The following is a 12,533-nucleotide window of genomic DNA, read 5'->3' on the forward strand; positions in this document are numbered from 1 at the left end:
TTACTACATAATTACCAGTGTTATGGTATTTATCAGCCATTTCTGCATTGCTTTTCTCTTTATAAAACTGGGCTGAAAAGTGGGTATGCCTACTGGCCGGCCAGGATATAGACACCTTTTCTAAATAGAAAGGTGCAAATTGGGAAAAAAGTTATATCTCTGCTCCAAGCTGGCCACTGGCATAGAATCACTGGTGTCATTTTATTTTATTGTAGTCATTAATGTGTTGCAGCATATATCAGTAAAATATTTTACCCTCTTCCTTTTGAAATTGACTACATTTATACCACTTTTGATAATTTCACCTTTTTACATGAAACATTTTTTGACAAGTGAATTATCTTCAGAGTTTAATATTATTAATATACTTCCTCTTTCACATTTCTGCTATGCAAATAGTAATAGATAAAATGACACAGTACTAATCATATGAATGTGTGATTGCCAGCAGTTGTTACTGTGTTTGAAGTATTGACAGTCCAATGCTGATGCATGCTCAGTATTATGTTTTTTTTAAATTTAGACGTTTTAAGATATCATGGACAGTAAATGAGTCATTCTCACATAATTCTGGATGGTAGGATGAGACTTAATCACATGAGGTAAATGACGGCGACTTACAGCAGGAGGCAAGCCTGAATATCATTCTACTCTTTACCAGAAAAGGAATGCGGCCTACAAAGAAAAGAACACAGTGTACCTATAGTCAAATAAGGTGGAGGTTCAAATATGTTTTGTGGTTGTTTTGCTGTCTTTGGCACTTGGTGCCTTGACAGTATGGTAGGCATCATGAAATATGAAGATTACCAATGGATTTTATATCGCAATATAGTGCCCAGTGCAGGGCTGTGGAGTCGGTAAGCCAAACCTGCGACTCCGACTCCTCAATTTCCCTTACTCCGACTCCGACTCCAACTCCGACTCCACGACTCCGACTCCCACACATATTGCTTATATTTGAGTGAAAAATTTATTGTAGTACAATGTGAACCTCAGACATTTAATCATTTTTATGATCCAATAATCAAGATATTTAGATAGAACAGAATATATATTGGTGTACTACCCGGTTTTCATTCTTTTTGGTACAGATACGATATGGATAGACAGATATGGATAAGTGGATAGAGAGAACAGATTTCTAATCTGCTTTTGCTATTGAAAACATTATCTATGAGCTCAAAAACCTTTCAGGTGATGCGGTTTTTTAAAAAGATGATCAGCTTTTGCAGCTGAAAAACGTATCCTCAAAAAACACAGGAAAAACGCTGTGTGTGAATGTAGCCTTAGATCAGGAATAGAACAGCCATTTATAGGACATTTCATAACTTTCCCAAACTCCTATGAAAAAATATTCAGCACATCCTGCATTGAATTACTGTACCCAATTTATTATATATTTTAGGAGTCGGAGTCGCTCCATTTTATACCGACTCCGACTCCACCAAAATGAGCACCGACTCCACGACTCCGACTCCACAGCCCTGGCCCAGTGTCAGAAACTTGGGTTTCTTCCAATAACCCCAAATATACTTCAAGAAGTATCCAGAAATGGATAGAAACGTAACACTGGAGAGTTCTGAAGTGGCCAACAATGAATCTGGATCTAAATACCTTTAAACACATGTGGAGAGATCTTAAAATTGATGTTGGGAGAAGGCACCCTTAAAATATGAGAGACCTGGAGCAGTTTGCAAAAGAAGATTGGTCGAGTATTCCAGTTGAGAGGTATAAGAAGCGATTGATTGCAGTTATTTGTTCAAAAGGGTGTGAAACCAAACATTAAGTTAAAGGTGCCAGTAATTTTTGTCCAGCCCATTTTGGGGGGTTTTGTGTGAAGTGATGCCCAATTTTATCTTTTTTCTCTGCTTTTGTGTTGTTACAATACACACAAAGGACATATAAACATGTGTATAACAAAACGTCCAACTGCAATAATTTTCTGGGAGAAATACTTCATTTTCTGGAGCAATTTCAAGGGAATTGTCATGGTTCCACCCTTCAGTGTGTCATGGGATACAGTTATTGACAGCTCAGTCATCCAGTCTGGTACAGGGGCGTGCTGAGCTGACAGTATGTTGATGGCAGCTTGACTATCTAATCTCAGACTGGGAGGCGCTGGCTGTCTCCATATGTTCATTACCCCTGGTGATTGCCATTTTAATTAATTGAGCTGTTTCTCCCAGACCTCTGCCAGACGCACATTCAGCTAAGTGTGGTTTGTTCCTCTGTGCCTTGTATTCTGTATGTTGATATTTCATTGCCTGACCTTAGACCTTGTTCTGTCCAGCTGCCTGTTTAACCCCTTCTGCTCTGATCCACTATCCTTCTGGTATTCGGATCTTGGAACGTTACCTGACTATGCTTTTGTCTCTTCCTTCTGTTTATGAGGTACCCACTGGGCTTCTGACCTTTGGAATCTCTTGACTATCCTGTCTCGCAGCTTGGCCATGAGAAGTGACTAGAGTCACAGGTGCCAACACTTTCGGTCATGACTGTATACATCACATAGGAGACACTGGGGCTGCTATATATACATTACATAGGAGATCCTGGGGGCTGCTAGCTAATATAAACATCACACAGGAGACACTGGGGCTGCTTACTATATATACATCACATAGGAGATAATGAGGCTGGTGTGTGTGCACATACATACAGTATATATTATATCTATGACACATATGCATGTTTTTCTCAATATATGACATGAAATCAGAATAAACATTTCCCGTTTTAGGTCAGTTAGGATTACCATAAACAATTCTGGACTGCCCATATGATAATGTCATGTGTTTAGAAGCTTCTGGTAGTTTTTTGGGTAATATCTGAGTTAGAGACACACATGTGGATGTATTATAATGCACACCTGAAACACACTGCTTCTTTGTGTAGCATCATGAGAAAGTCTCAAGAAATCAGCCAAGATATCAGGAAGAGAATTGTAGATTTGCACAAGTCTGGCTGAACCTTGGGTACAATTTAAAGATACCTGAAGGTGCCTCGTTCATCTGTACAAACTATATGCAAGTACAAAACAAGATGGGAATGTGCAGCCATCATGCTGCTCAGGAAGGAGACTGGTTCTGTGTCCCAGAGATGAATGTGCTTTGGCCTGACATGGGCATATCAACCGAAGGAAAAAAGCAAAAGACCTTGTCTTCACATGATAACTGAAGCTGGTAAGATCATGTTAATACCCACAGTGAAACAAGTACAGTATCAACATGGGCTGAAAGGCCACTCTTCCAGGAAGAAGCCATTACTCTAAAAGAAACATAAAGTCAGATTAATGTTTCCAAATGCACATAGAATCAAATACCTTAATTTTTGGAGACCTGTTCTGTGGTCTGATGAAACTAAAATTAATCTTTTTGAGCATAATGACAGTCGTTACATTTAGAGGAAAAAGAAGCTTGGAAGCATCATGTTGTGGGGTTGTTTTGCTACAAGAGGGAGAGGGACTGGTGCACTTCACAAAACAGATGGCATCATAAGAAGATTATGTGGCAATACTAAAGCAACATCTCAAGACATCAGCCAGGAAGTTAAAGCTTAATGGGAAATGAGTCTTTCAAACGGACAATGACCCGAAGCATATTGCCAAAATAGTAACAAAGTGGCTTAAGGATAAGAAAGACAATGTTTTGGAGTGGCCATCACATAGGATTGAGATCAGAGCTATTGAAAATTTATGGGTAAAGGCAGGTGCGAACAAGGCGACTTACAAACCTGGATCAGTTACACCAGTTTTATCAGGCGGAATAGGCCCAAATCCCGACCAACTATTGTGAGAAGCTTGTAGAAGGATATCCCAAACGTTTAACCCAAGTCATTCAGTTTAAGGGCAATTGTCCCAAATACTAATGAAATGTATGTAAACTTTTGACTTTGCAGTAAGTAATAAAAATGGCTTAAAACATTCTCTCATTATTCTGGCATTTGGCAAATATCAGTATTTATGGTAATCCTAAGGCCCGGTTCATACTGCATTAATGTAGTCTGTTCAACGCATAGCGTTGACGGACAGCATTAACGCTACTTGCATAACGCGATCGCTTAATGAGCTCCCGCTAGTGCAGATGCTTCATCTGTGCTAGCAGTGACGGACCCTCGGACTCTGCAAACCGCGTCCGAGGGTCTGTCACAGCATGACGGCACAATGCTAACGCATGCCAATTTTGACATGCGTTAGCAATGCGCCACGTTATGGCAGCTTATGACATTACATTGTGTTGTGCCTGTTGTAACGCAGTCCGTCTAAGGGTATGTGCACACTTTGCGGTTTCTGCTGCGTTTCCGCAGCGTTTTTGGCTCTGCAGAAACGCAGCAGATTCTGCTGCGTTGTACAGTACCTTTATTTCCTATGGAAATAAAAAAATCTGTGCACATGCTGCGTTTTTTTACGCGCGGTCTTGCTGCGGTTTTCATTATGAGGTGTAAAACCGCAGGGCAAAACCGCAGATAAACTGCAGAAAAACCGCAGCACTTTGTCCTGCGGATTTCCTGCAGTTTTCTCTACAAAATCCGCAGAGACAAAAAACTATGTGTGCACATTCCCTAATGGACTGCCATAACGCAATCTGAACCCAGCCTAATTTACCTAAAACTGGAAAGGTTTATTCTGATTTCATGTCTGATATTGATAAAAACATGCATATGTTTTTTGTATATAGTGTATGTAAACTTCTGGTTAAAATATATATATATATATATATATATATATATATATATATATATATATAGATAGATAGATAGATAGATAGATAGATAGATAGATAGATAGATAGATAGATAGAGCGAGCGAGCTCTGGCAAAAATTAAGAGACCCCACTGCACAGTTTTATAAAAATAAGTTTCTCTACATGACTGACAGCCGTTCCATTCCAGTGTCAGTTGAATGCCAACCAGAGTACACCTCATTCTACTTATTGTGCTTCTGCTTAGGTGATTACCTGAACCAAATTTTATTTACTGAAGGAAAGTATAAAAAAAAACCCTGCTGTGGTGTTCACAATCCTCTTACAACAGGACAAGCTGGATGGCAAAACAAGTAATATCCCAAAAGTAATAGGAATGAAAAAATAACTTTTAACCATGCCAAAAGTGTTGAAAAGATAAGTCTTGAGTGAGGAAAAAGGACCAATTCTGGCTTTACTAGCAGAGGGATACAGTGAGCGTCATGTTGCTTCCATCCTTCCAATTTCTGAGATGGCAGTCCATTACAACAAGGTCAAGCAGCAGACATTGGGGACAACAAAGCTATAGACAGGCAGAGGGAGAAAATGACTCTTCACTGACCGGGATGACCATTGTCTTATTCAAATGTCACTCAGCAACCGCAGGATGATATCAAGTGACCTACAAAAGGAATTAATAGGGTTAATAAACTTCTTGAATGTGGTTTTGAGTACCATCAGGGGTGCAGTTTTTAGAATAGTATCACTTTTGGGTATTTTCTATCATATAGACCCCTCAAAGTGATTTCAAATATGATGTGGTCCCTAAAAATAAAATGGTGTTGTAAAAATGAGAAATCACTGGTCAACTTTTAACCCTTATAACTTCCTAACAAAAAAAAAATTGGTTCCAAAATTGTGCTGATGTAAAGTAAGCATGTGGGAAATGTTACTTAAGTTTTTTTGTGTGGTATATCTCTGTGATTTAAGGTCATAAAAATTCAAAGTTGGAAAATTGTGACATTTTCAAAATTTTCGCCAAATTTCCGTTTTTTTTCACAAACGCAAGTTATTTGAAAATTTTACCAACAACATGATGTACAATATGTCACAAGAAAACAATGTCAGAATCACTGCGATCCATGGAAGCGTTCCAGAGTTATTACCTCATAAAGGGACAATGGTCAGAATTGTAAAAATTGGTCCGGTCATTAACGTTCAAACCCTTGGGGGTCAAGGGGTTAAGGGAACAGAAACCAAATGCATTTGAGAAGTTGGACCTATTTTTATTTTTATTTCTGTTTTTACCTTTTATAATGGATGACTTAAAGGGACTGGCCACTACTTTTTTTTTTTTTTTTTTATTGATGGCCTATTTTTTAGGTGACAACCCCTTTTTAAAGGTTCTCACAATGTGATTACTAGTTTATTGAAAGTTATGTGATACATATTACTTTTCTAATGGGGAGTAGAAAAAACAAAACATGCTAAACCTGACTGCTTTTATATCCTCTGTGCTCATGGAGCTAAATTGGAAACAGTTTTGTAGGATTAAACCTAAGTGTAATGCCTGCGCCTCAGGCGTGTTGAATTTTATTTCTATTTTTTTTATTGTACAATGTTCTCTTTCCTTATAACAGTGTGTTAGCAGCATTGTTTAACAATGATACGTTCTATGATACTGTTCCTCCTGTGAAAATCTGAAGCATTCTGTATAAAGATTACCGCTTAGCAAATGTGCCTTTTGGCATCTACAGCTCGTGGTTTTATGTAGGTAATGATAATCTAATGGAGGCTCTGAGCTGTAGGTGGACTATATAAAAGCCATCATAATGGCTTATTTATGTGGCTCATCTTGCTGTAAAATTAACCTTCATTACATTCCGCATGTATGTTATGTTGTAGTGCCTTTTATTTTATTATACCCATTTTACAGTAAGAAGTTTAGCTTTGTTACCTTAAGGCTATGTGCCCACATAGCGTTTAAATCCGGACACTGAAAACCGGACTCCTTCCCAGAAATCGCATGGTTTATTCTGCGCGTTTTTTACCGCCATTTTCGCGTGCGATATTCAAGCACTTTCCAAGCGATTTGAAGCATCGCTTGGAAAGTGATTGAGAGGTTGGTCACACTCGTCAAACATAGTGTTTGAGAAGTGTGACCAGATTTTTACTATTCAGGCCGCCTATGCGGCATCAATAGTAAAAGAAAGGATGTAAAAAATAATTAAAAAATAAACGGGGTATATTTACCTTCCGACGTCCCGCGCTGCCATCCCGGGCCTCAGCGTTCCCAGTAATGCCTTGCGAGACCTGTGATGACGTTGGTCTCGCGTTGCTATAGTGATCTCACGAGACCGCTAGAGTCACACGAGACTACGTCATTACAGGACCTTGCCGCAAGGCATTACTGGGAACGCTGAGGCCCGGGATGGCAGCGCGGGACGTCGGAAGGTAAATATACCCCGATTTTTTTTTTTTTTTTTTTTTATTATTTTTTTTTTTACAGGGGTATGGTACTCAGGGCCTGGAGGACAGTCTCCTCTCCTCCACACCGTGGGTACCAACCGCACATGAGATGCTTAACTTCGCGCATGGTGGGCATAGCCACATGCGGGAAGTAAGTGATTCTCATGCATTCCTATGGGTGCGAAATCGCGGCAATTCTTTGCGATTCCACACAAAAGAATGAGCATGCTGCGATTTTTTCGCAATGCGATTCCGCCGCGGAAAAAAGCGCAGCATTAGCACAGCATGTGCGGAATGCCATAGGAATGCATGGGGGGCGTTCTGTACAAGATTTTTAAACGTTTTCGCAGCAAAAACGCTTAAAAATCGCATCGTGGGCACACAGCCTAAAAGGGTTTCTCAGCAAAATAAAACTTTGCCCAGGGGACTGGATATATTTAAAATAACAAACTCAACTATATTCCCCTGCTGACACCTACTTGGATCCAGCACAGGCTTTATAGAGACATGAAGCAGTAATTTTGTTATGCCACAACTACTGGCCCGCTGCAGGTGACTATAGTAGTGCTGTCATTGGTGATGGTGCGCTGGGCACTAGGGTTAGGGATTGTCCAAATTAAGGTCACCTTGGCGTGGTTGCATGGCATTTATGCTTTTTGATGATCAAAAAAAAGCTGACAAACTATCACATTTTTACATGTATAATAATGCTGGAATTCATGCATCCATTATTCGATGTGCTAACATGCATTCAAGTGCTTTAAGTTTGTATATTGACCTCAGCTTATTTGTGTACCTACACATTAATATAATACTAAAGTTATGCTTGCCCTTTTATTTATTTTTTGTGATGCGCTGGTCTAAATTTCCTGACCGATGGGGCCAACAATACCACTGGTGGAACTTTTGACTTCACTTCTTGTCTGTATATAGCCACCAGAGCAGCCTGTGGATATACAGTGGGGAAAAAAAGTATTTAGTCAGTCAGCAATAGTGCAAGTTCCACCACTTAAAAAGATGAGAGGCGTCTGTAATTTACATCATAGGTAGACCTCAACTATGGGAGACAAACTGAGAAAAAAAAATCCAGAAAATCACATTGTCTGTTTTTTTTTCATTTTATTTGCATATTATGGTGGAAAATAAGTATTTGGTCAGAAACAAGCAATCAAGATTTCTGGCTCTCACAGACCTGTAACTTCTTCTTTAAGAGTCTCCTCTTTCCTCCACTCATTACCTGTAGTAATGGCACCTGTTTAAACTTGTTATCAGTATAAAAAGACACCTGTGCACACCCTCAAACAGTCTGACTCCAAACTCCACTATGGTGAAGACCAAAGAGCTGTCAAAGGACACCAGAAACAAAATTGTAGCCCTGCACCAGGGTGGGAAGACTGAATCTGCAATAGCCAACCAGCTTGGAGTGAAGAAATCAACTGTGGGAGCAATAATTAGAAAATGGAAGACATACAAGACCACTGATAATCTCCCTCGATCTGGTGCTCCACGCAAAATCCCACCCAGTGGGGTCAGAATGATCACAAGAACGGTGAGCAAAAATCCCAGAACCACGCGGGGGGACCTAGTGAATGAACTGCAGAGAGCTGGGACCAATGTAACAAGGCCTACCATAAGTAACACACTACGCCACCATGGACTCAGATCCTGCAGTGCCAGACGTGTCCCACTGCTTAAGCCTGTACATGTCTGGGCCCGTCTGAAGTTTGCTAGAGAGCATTTGGATGATCCAGAGGAGTTTTGGGAGAATGTCCTATGGTCTGATGAAACCAAACTGGAACTGTTTGGTAGAAACACAACTTGTCGTGTTTGGAGGAAAAAGAATACTGAGTTGCATCCATCAAACACCATACCTACTGTAAAGCATGGTGGTGGAAACATCATGCTTTGGGGCTGTTTCTCTGCAAAGGGGCCAGGACGACTGATCCGGGTACATGAAAGAATGAATGGGGCCATGTATCGTGAGATTTTGAGTGCAAACCTCCTTCCATCAGCAAGGGCATTGAAGATGAAACGTGGCTGGGTCTTTCAACATGACAATGATCCAAAGCACACCGCCAGGGCAACGAAGGAGTGGCTTCGTAAGAAGCATTTCAAGGTCCTGGAGTGGCCTAGCCAGTCTCCAGATCTCAACCCTATAGAAAACCTTTGGAGGGAGTTGAAAGTCCGTGTTGCCAAGCAAAAAGCCAAAAACAACACTGCTCTAGAGGAGATCTACATGGAGGAATGGGCCAACATACCAACAACAGTGTGTGGCAACCTTGTGAAGACTTACAGAAAACGTTTGACCTCTGTCATTGCCAACAAAGGATATATCACAAAGTATTGAGATGAAATTTTGTTTCTGACCAAATACTTATTTTCCACCATAATATGCAAATAAAATGAAAAAAAAACAGACAATGTGATTTTCTGGATTTTTTTTTCTCCGTTTGTCTCCCATAGTTGAGGTCTACCTATGATGTAAATTACAGACGCCTCTCATCTTTTTAAGTGGTGGAACTTGCACTATTGCTGACTGACTAAATACTTTTTTTCCCCACTGTAGGTGGGTGCCAGTAGGAGAGTTTGGTTCAAGTTTATTATTTTACATACCCTGTCCAAAGTTTTATTTGCACAGACAGCCTCTTTATTGTTGTCAATGATTTGTACCCCCCATGTAAAAAAAGCAGAACTAGGCTTCCAAGTGACTATTCAAAATAAACTATTGTGTGTACATGAGGAATGATAGCATTTCCCCTCTGCAGACTCTCTGTCTTAGGCCAGGATCACACATGCGAGAAACTCGGACAAGTCTTGCATCTTAATACCCGGCACTGCCGCCGGCACCCGGGAGCGGAGCATGCGGGGATGTATAGAAATACATGGAGCCGCACACTCCGCTCCTGAGTGCCGGCGGCAGTGTCGGGTATTAAGATGCAAGACTCGTCCGAGTTTCTTGCATCTGTGATCCCGGCCTTAAAGGGAGTCTGTCACCACAAAGTTATTGTCAACTAATTACAGGTGCTTGGTGCAGCCTTTGCGTGGCTAAATATTTTAGTGCACCTTCACATCTGTTTTCCGTCTCTCGATCTCCTTTCCCTCTCTTCTTTGACTGCTCTGACTTGATAGAGCCAGAAGTGGGCAGAGATGGATGGAATAAAGGTAGGTGGCAAGGTGCATTTAAATTTTTGGCTGTATACCGAGCGCCTGCACTTGATTTGAACAATCATGCTGAACTGACTATCTCTATTTAATGTGCAATTGACAATGAGCTGTTGGGAGAAGACTAGCTGCTATAATCTGTCCCATACATATCTCAGTACCCAGATTCCCGCTCTTTATTCAATAGTTAGCAGCACACCAACCGAAGCTGCAAATTCGGGGAGGAAATTATGCAGCAGTCGTGATCTGTGACTCCATCTCTTGTTAAAAATATCTGTACACTCTGTGTCTGTGTCTCGCTTTGCTTGATTTGGGAACTTGGGCCGAAAGGTGGCAGATGCAGTTTAACAATGATAAATGTAAGGTTATACACATTGGAAGAAGGAATCAATATCACCATTACACACTGAACGGTAAACCACTGGGTAAATCTGACATGGAGAAGGACTTGGGGATCCTAGTTAATGATAAACTTACCTAGAGCAGCCAGTGCCAGGCAGCGGCTGCCAAGGTAAACAGGATCATGGGGTGCATTAAAAGAGGTCTGGATACACATGATGAGAGCATTATACTGCCTCTGTACAAATCTCTGGTTAGACCGCACATGGAGTACTGTGTACAGTTTTGGGCACCGGTTCTCAGGAAGGATATAATGGAACTAGAGTGGGTACAAAGGAGGGCAACAAAATTAATAAAGGGGATGGGGGAACTACAGTACCCAGAGAGATTAGCAAAATTAGGATTATTTAGTCTAGAAAAAAGACTACTGAGGGACGATCTAATAATCATGTATAAGTATATAAGGGGACAATACAAATATCTCTCCGAGGATCTGTTTATACCAAGGAAGGTGACGGTCACAAGGGGGCATTCTCTGCGTCTGGAGGAGAAAAGGTTTTTCCACCAACATAGAAGAGGATTCCTTTACTGTTAGGGCAGTGAGAATCTGGAATTCCCTGCCTGAGGAGGTGGTGATGGCGAACTCAGTCGAAGGGTTCAAGAGAGGCCTGGATGTCTTCCTGGAGCGTAACAATATTGTATCTTACAGTTATTGTTAGGTTCTTTAGAAGGATGTAGATCTGGGGATTTATTCTGACAGAATTTTATAGGCTGAACTGGATGGACTTTCTTTTTTTGGCCTTACTAACTATGTTACTATGTTATTACTATGCTGCTCACTCCTCTTTCACCTTCCTCACATAACAGTTGCACCTGACACCTCACTGTGCTGGCACACAATCTTTAGCAAGTTGGAGATTTTTTTTTTTTCTCCATAGAGTGGATGGTGAGTTCATGAGGTAGGAGGATAAGTAGAAGTGGCTGTTAACTGGAGAAAGAAGTATATTTATTTGATAAGACATACGGTAATACAAATTTTGTAATATTTGCTTGTACTTTTGATTTATGCAAAGTCTGTAAAAGTACAGTTATTCTTTTACTTTCTAATGTTTGTTTTATTTTTGTTTTTTTGTAGATTGGAGCCTACGACCAGCAAATATGGGAAAAATCTGTGGAACAAAGGGAAATCAAGGTAATTTTGCTGGCTCTTATTTCAACGTTCACGGATATCTTTTAATATAATAAAAGAAAAATCTTTGAACACCTGATGGGGGTTTAATAGGGTTTTTTTTTACTCTACATGTCAAATAAGGCCCACTCTACCTTATAATCGAAATATTCATAAACATTTGTGCCCTATTTTTTAATTTTGTTTTTTACAATACAAGTAAGCGATCGAGAAAGATAAAATGCAAGGGATTTCATCAATATGAGGCAGTCTTTAAAAAATAAATAAATAAATAAATCATATAATGAAAATAATGTGACACTAAATATAAAACTATTTTCATTGAATGTTGATGGGAGTATTTCCAGGGGGAAAGTATCATACAAATGCTAGGTTCACATTGGGAGATATTGCTTGGGGGGATGAAGGGGGTGGGAGTAAAGTATTTTTATACCTCTCTGACATCAAAAAGGAGAGATGGAGAAGGACTTTAAGATAATATGGTTGTGAGTATTAAGATGTTAGGAAATTGATATGATAAATTCAGGGAAATTGATGTTGATCTAAGATTTCAGAGTTTCAAGGTTACATGAGGGTCAGGGCTCAGATAGAGAATGGATATAAAATAGGTACAACATGATAAATATGGGATAATAGGCGGGCGGGAAATTATTTCTCTTTGGGTTTGGATAATGGCGGAAAAAAGAGGAGTCAAC

The 12,533-nt window shown here is 40.1% G+C and overlaps 1 protein-coding gene across 2 annotated transcripts in view; it reads left to right on the forward strand.

Moving 5' to 3' along the window:
- Positions 1-12,533, forward strand: part of PHTF2 (putative homeodomain transcription factor 2) — a 205,396-nt gene that overhangs the window by 98,115 nt on the left and 94,748 nt on the right. For both annotated transcript variants that reach the window (XM_073551406.1, XM_073551407.1), the window contains exon 3: positions 11,785-11,841. In XM_073551406.1, coding sequence (XP_073407507.1) covers positions 11,785-11,841 — 57 coding nt within the window. The remainder of the gene's footprint in view (positions 1-11,784; positions 11,842-12,533) is intronic.

The sequence above is a fragment of the Dendrobates tinctorius genome, unplaced genomic scaffold, assembly GCF_039654945.1.
Source record: "Dendrobates tinctorius isolate UK_male_01 unplaced genomic scaffold, ASM3965494v1 ptg000176l, whole genome shotgun sequence".
Lineage (NCBI taxonomy): Eukaryota > Metazoa > Chordata > Amphibia > Anura > Dendrobatidae > Dendrobates > Dendrobates tinctorius.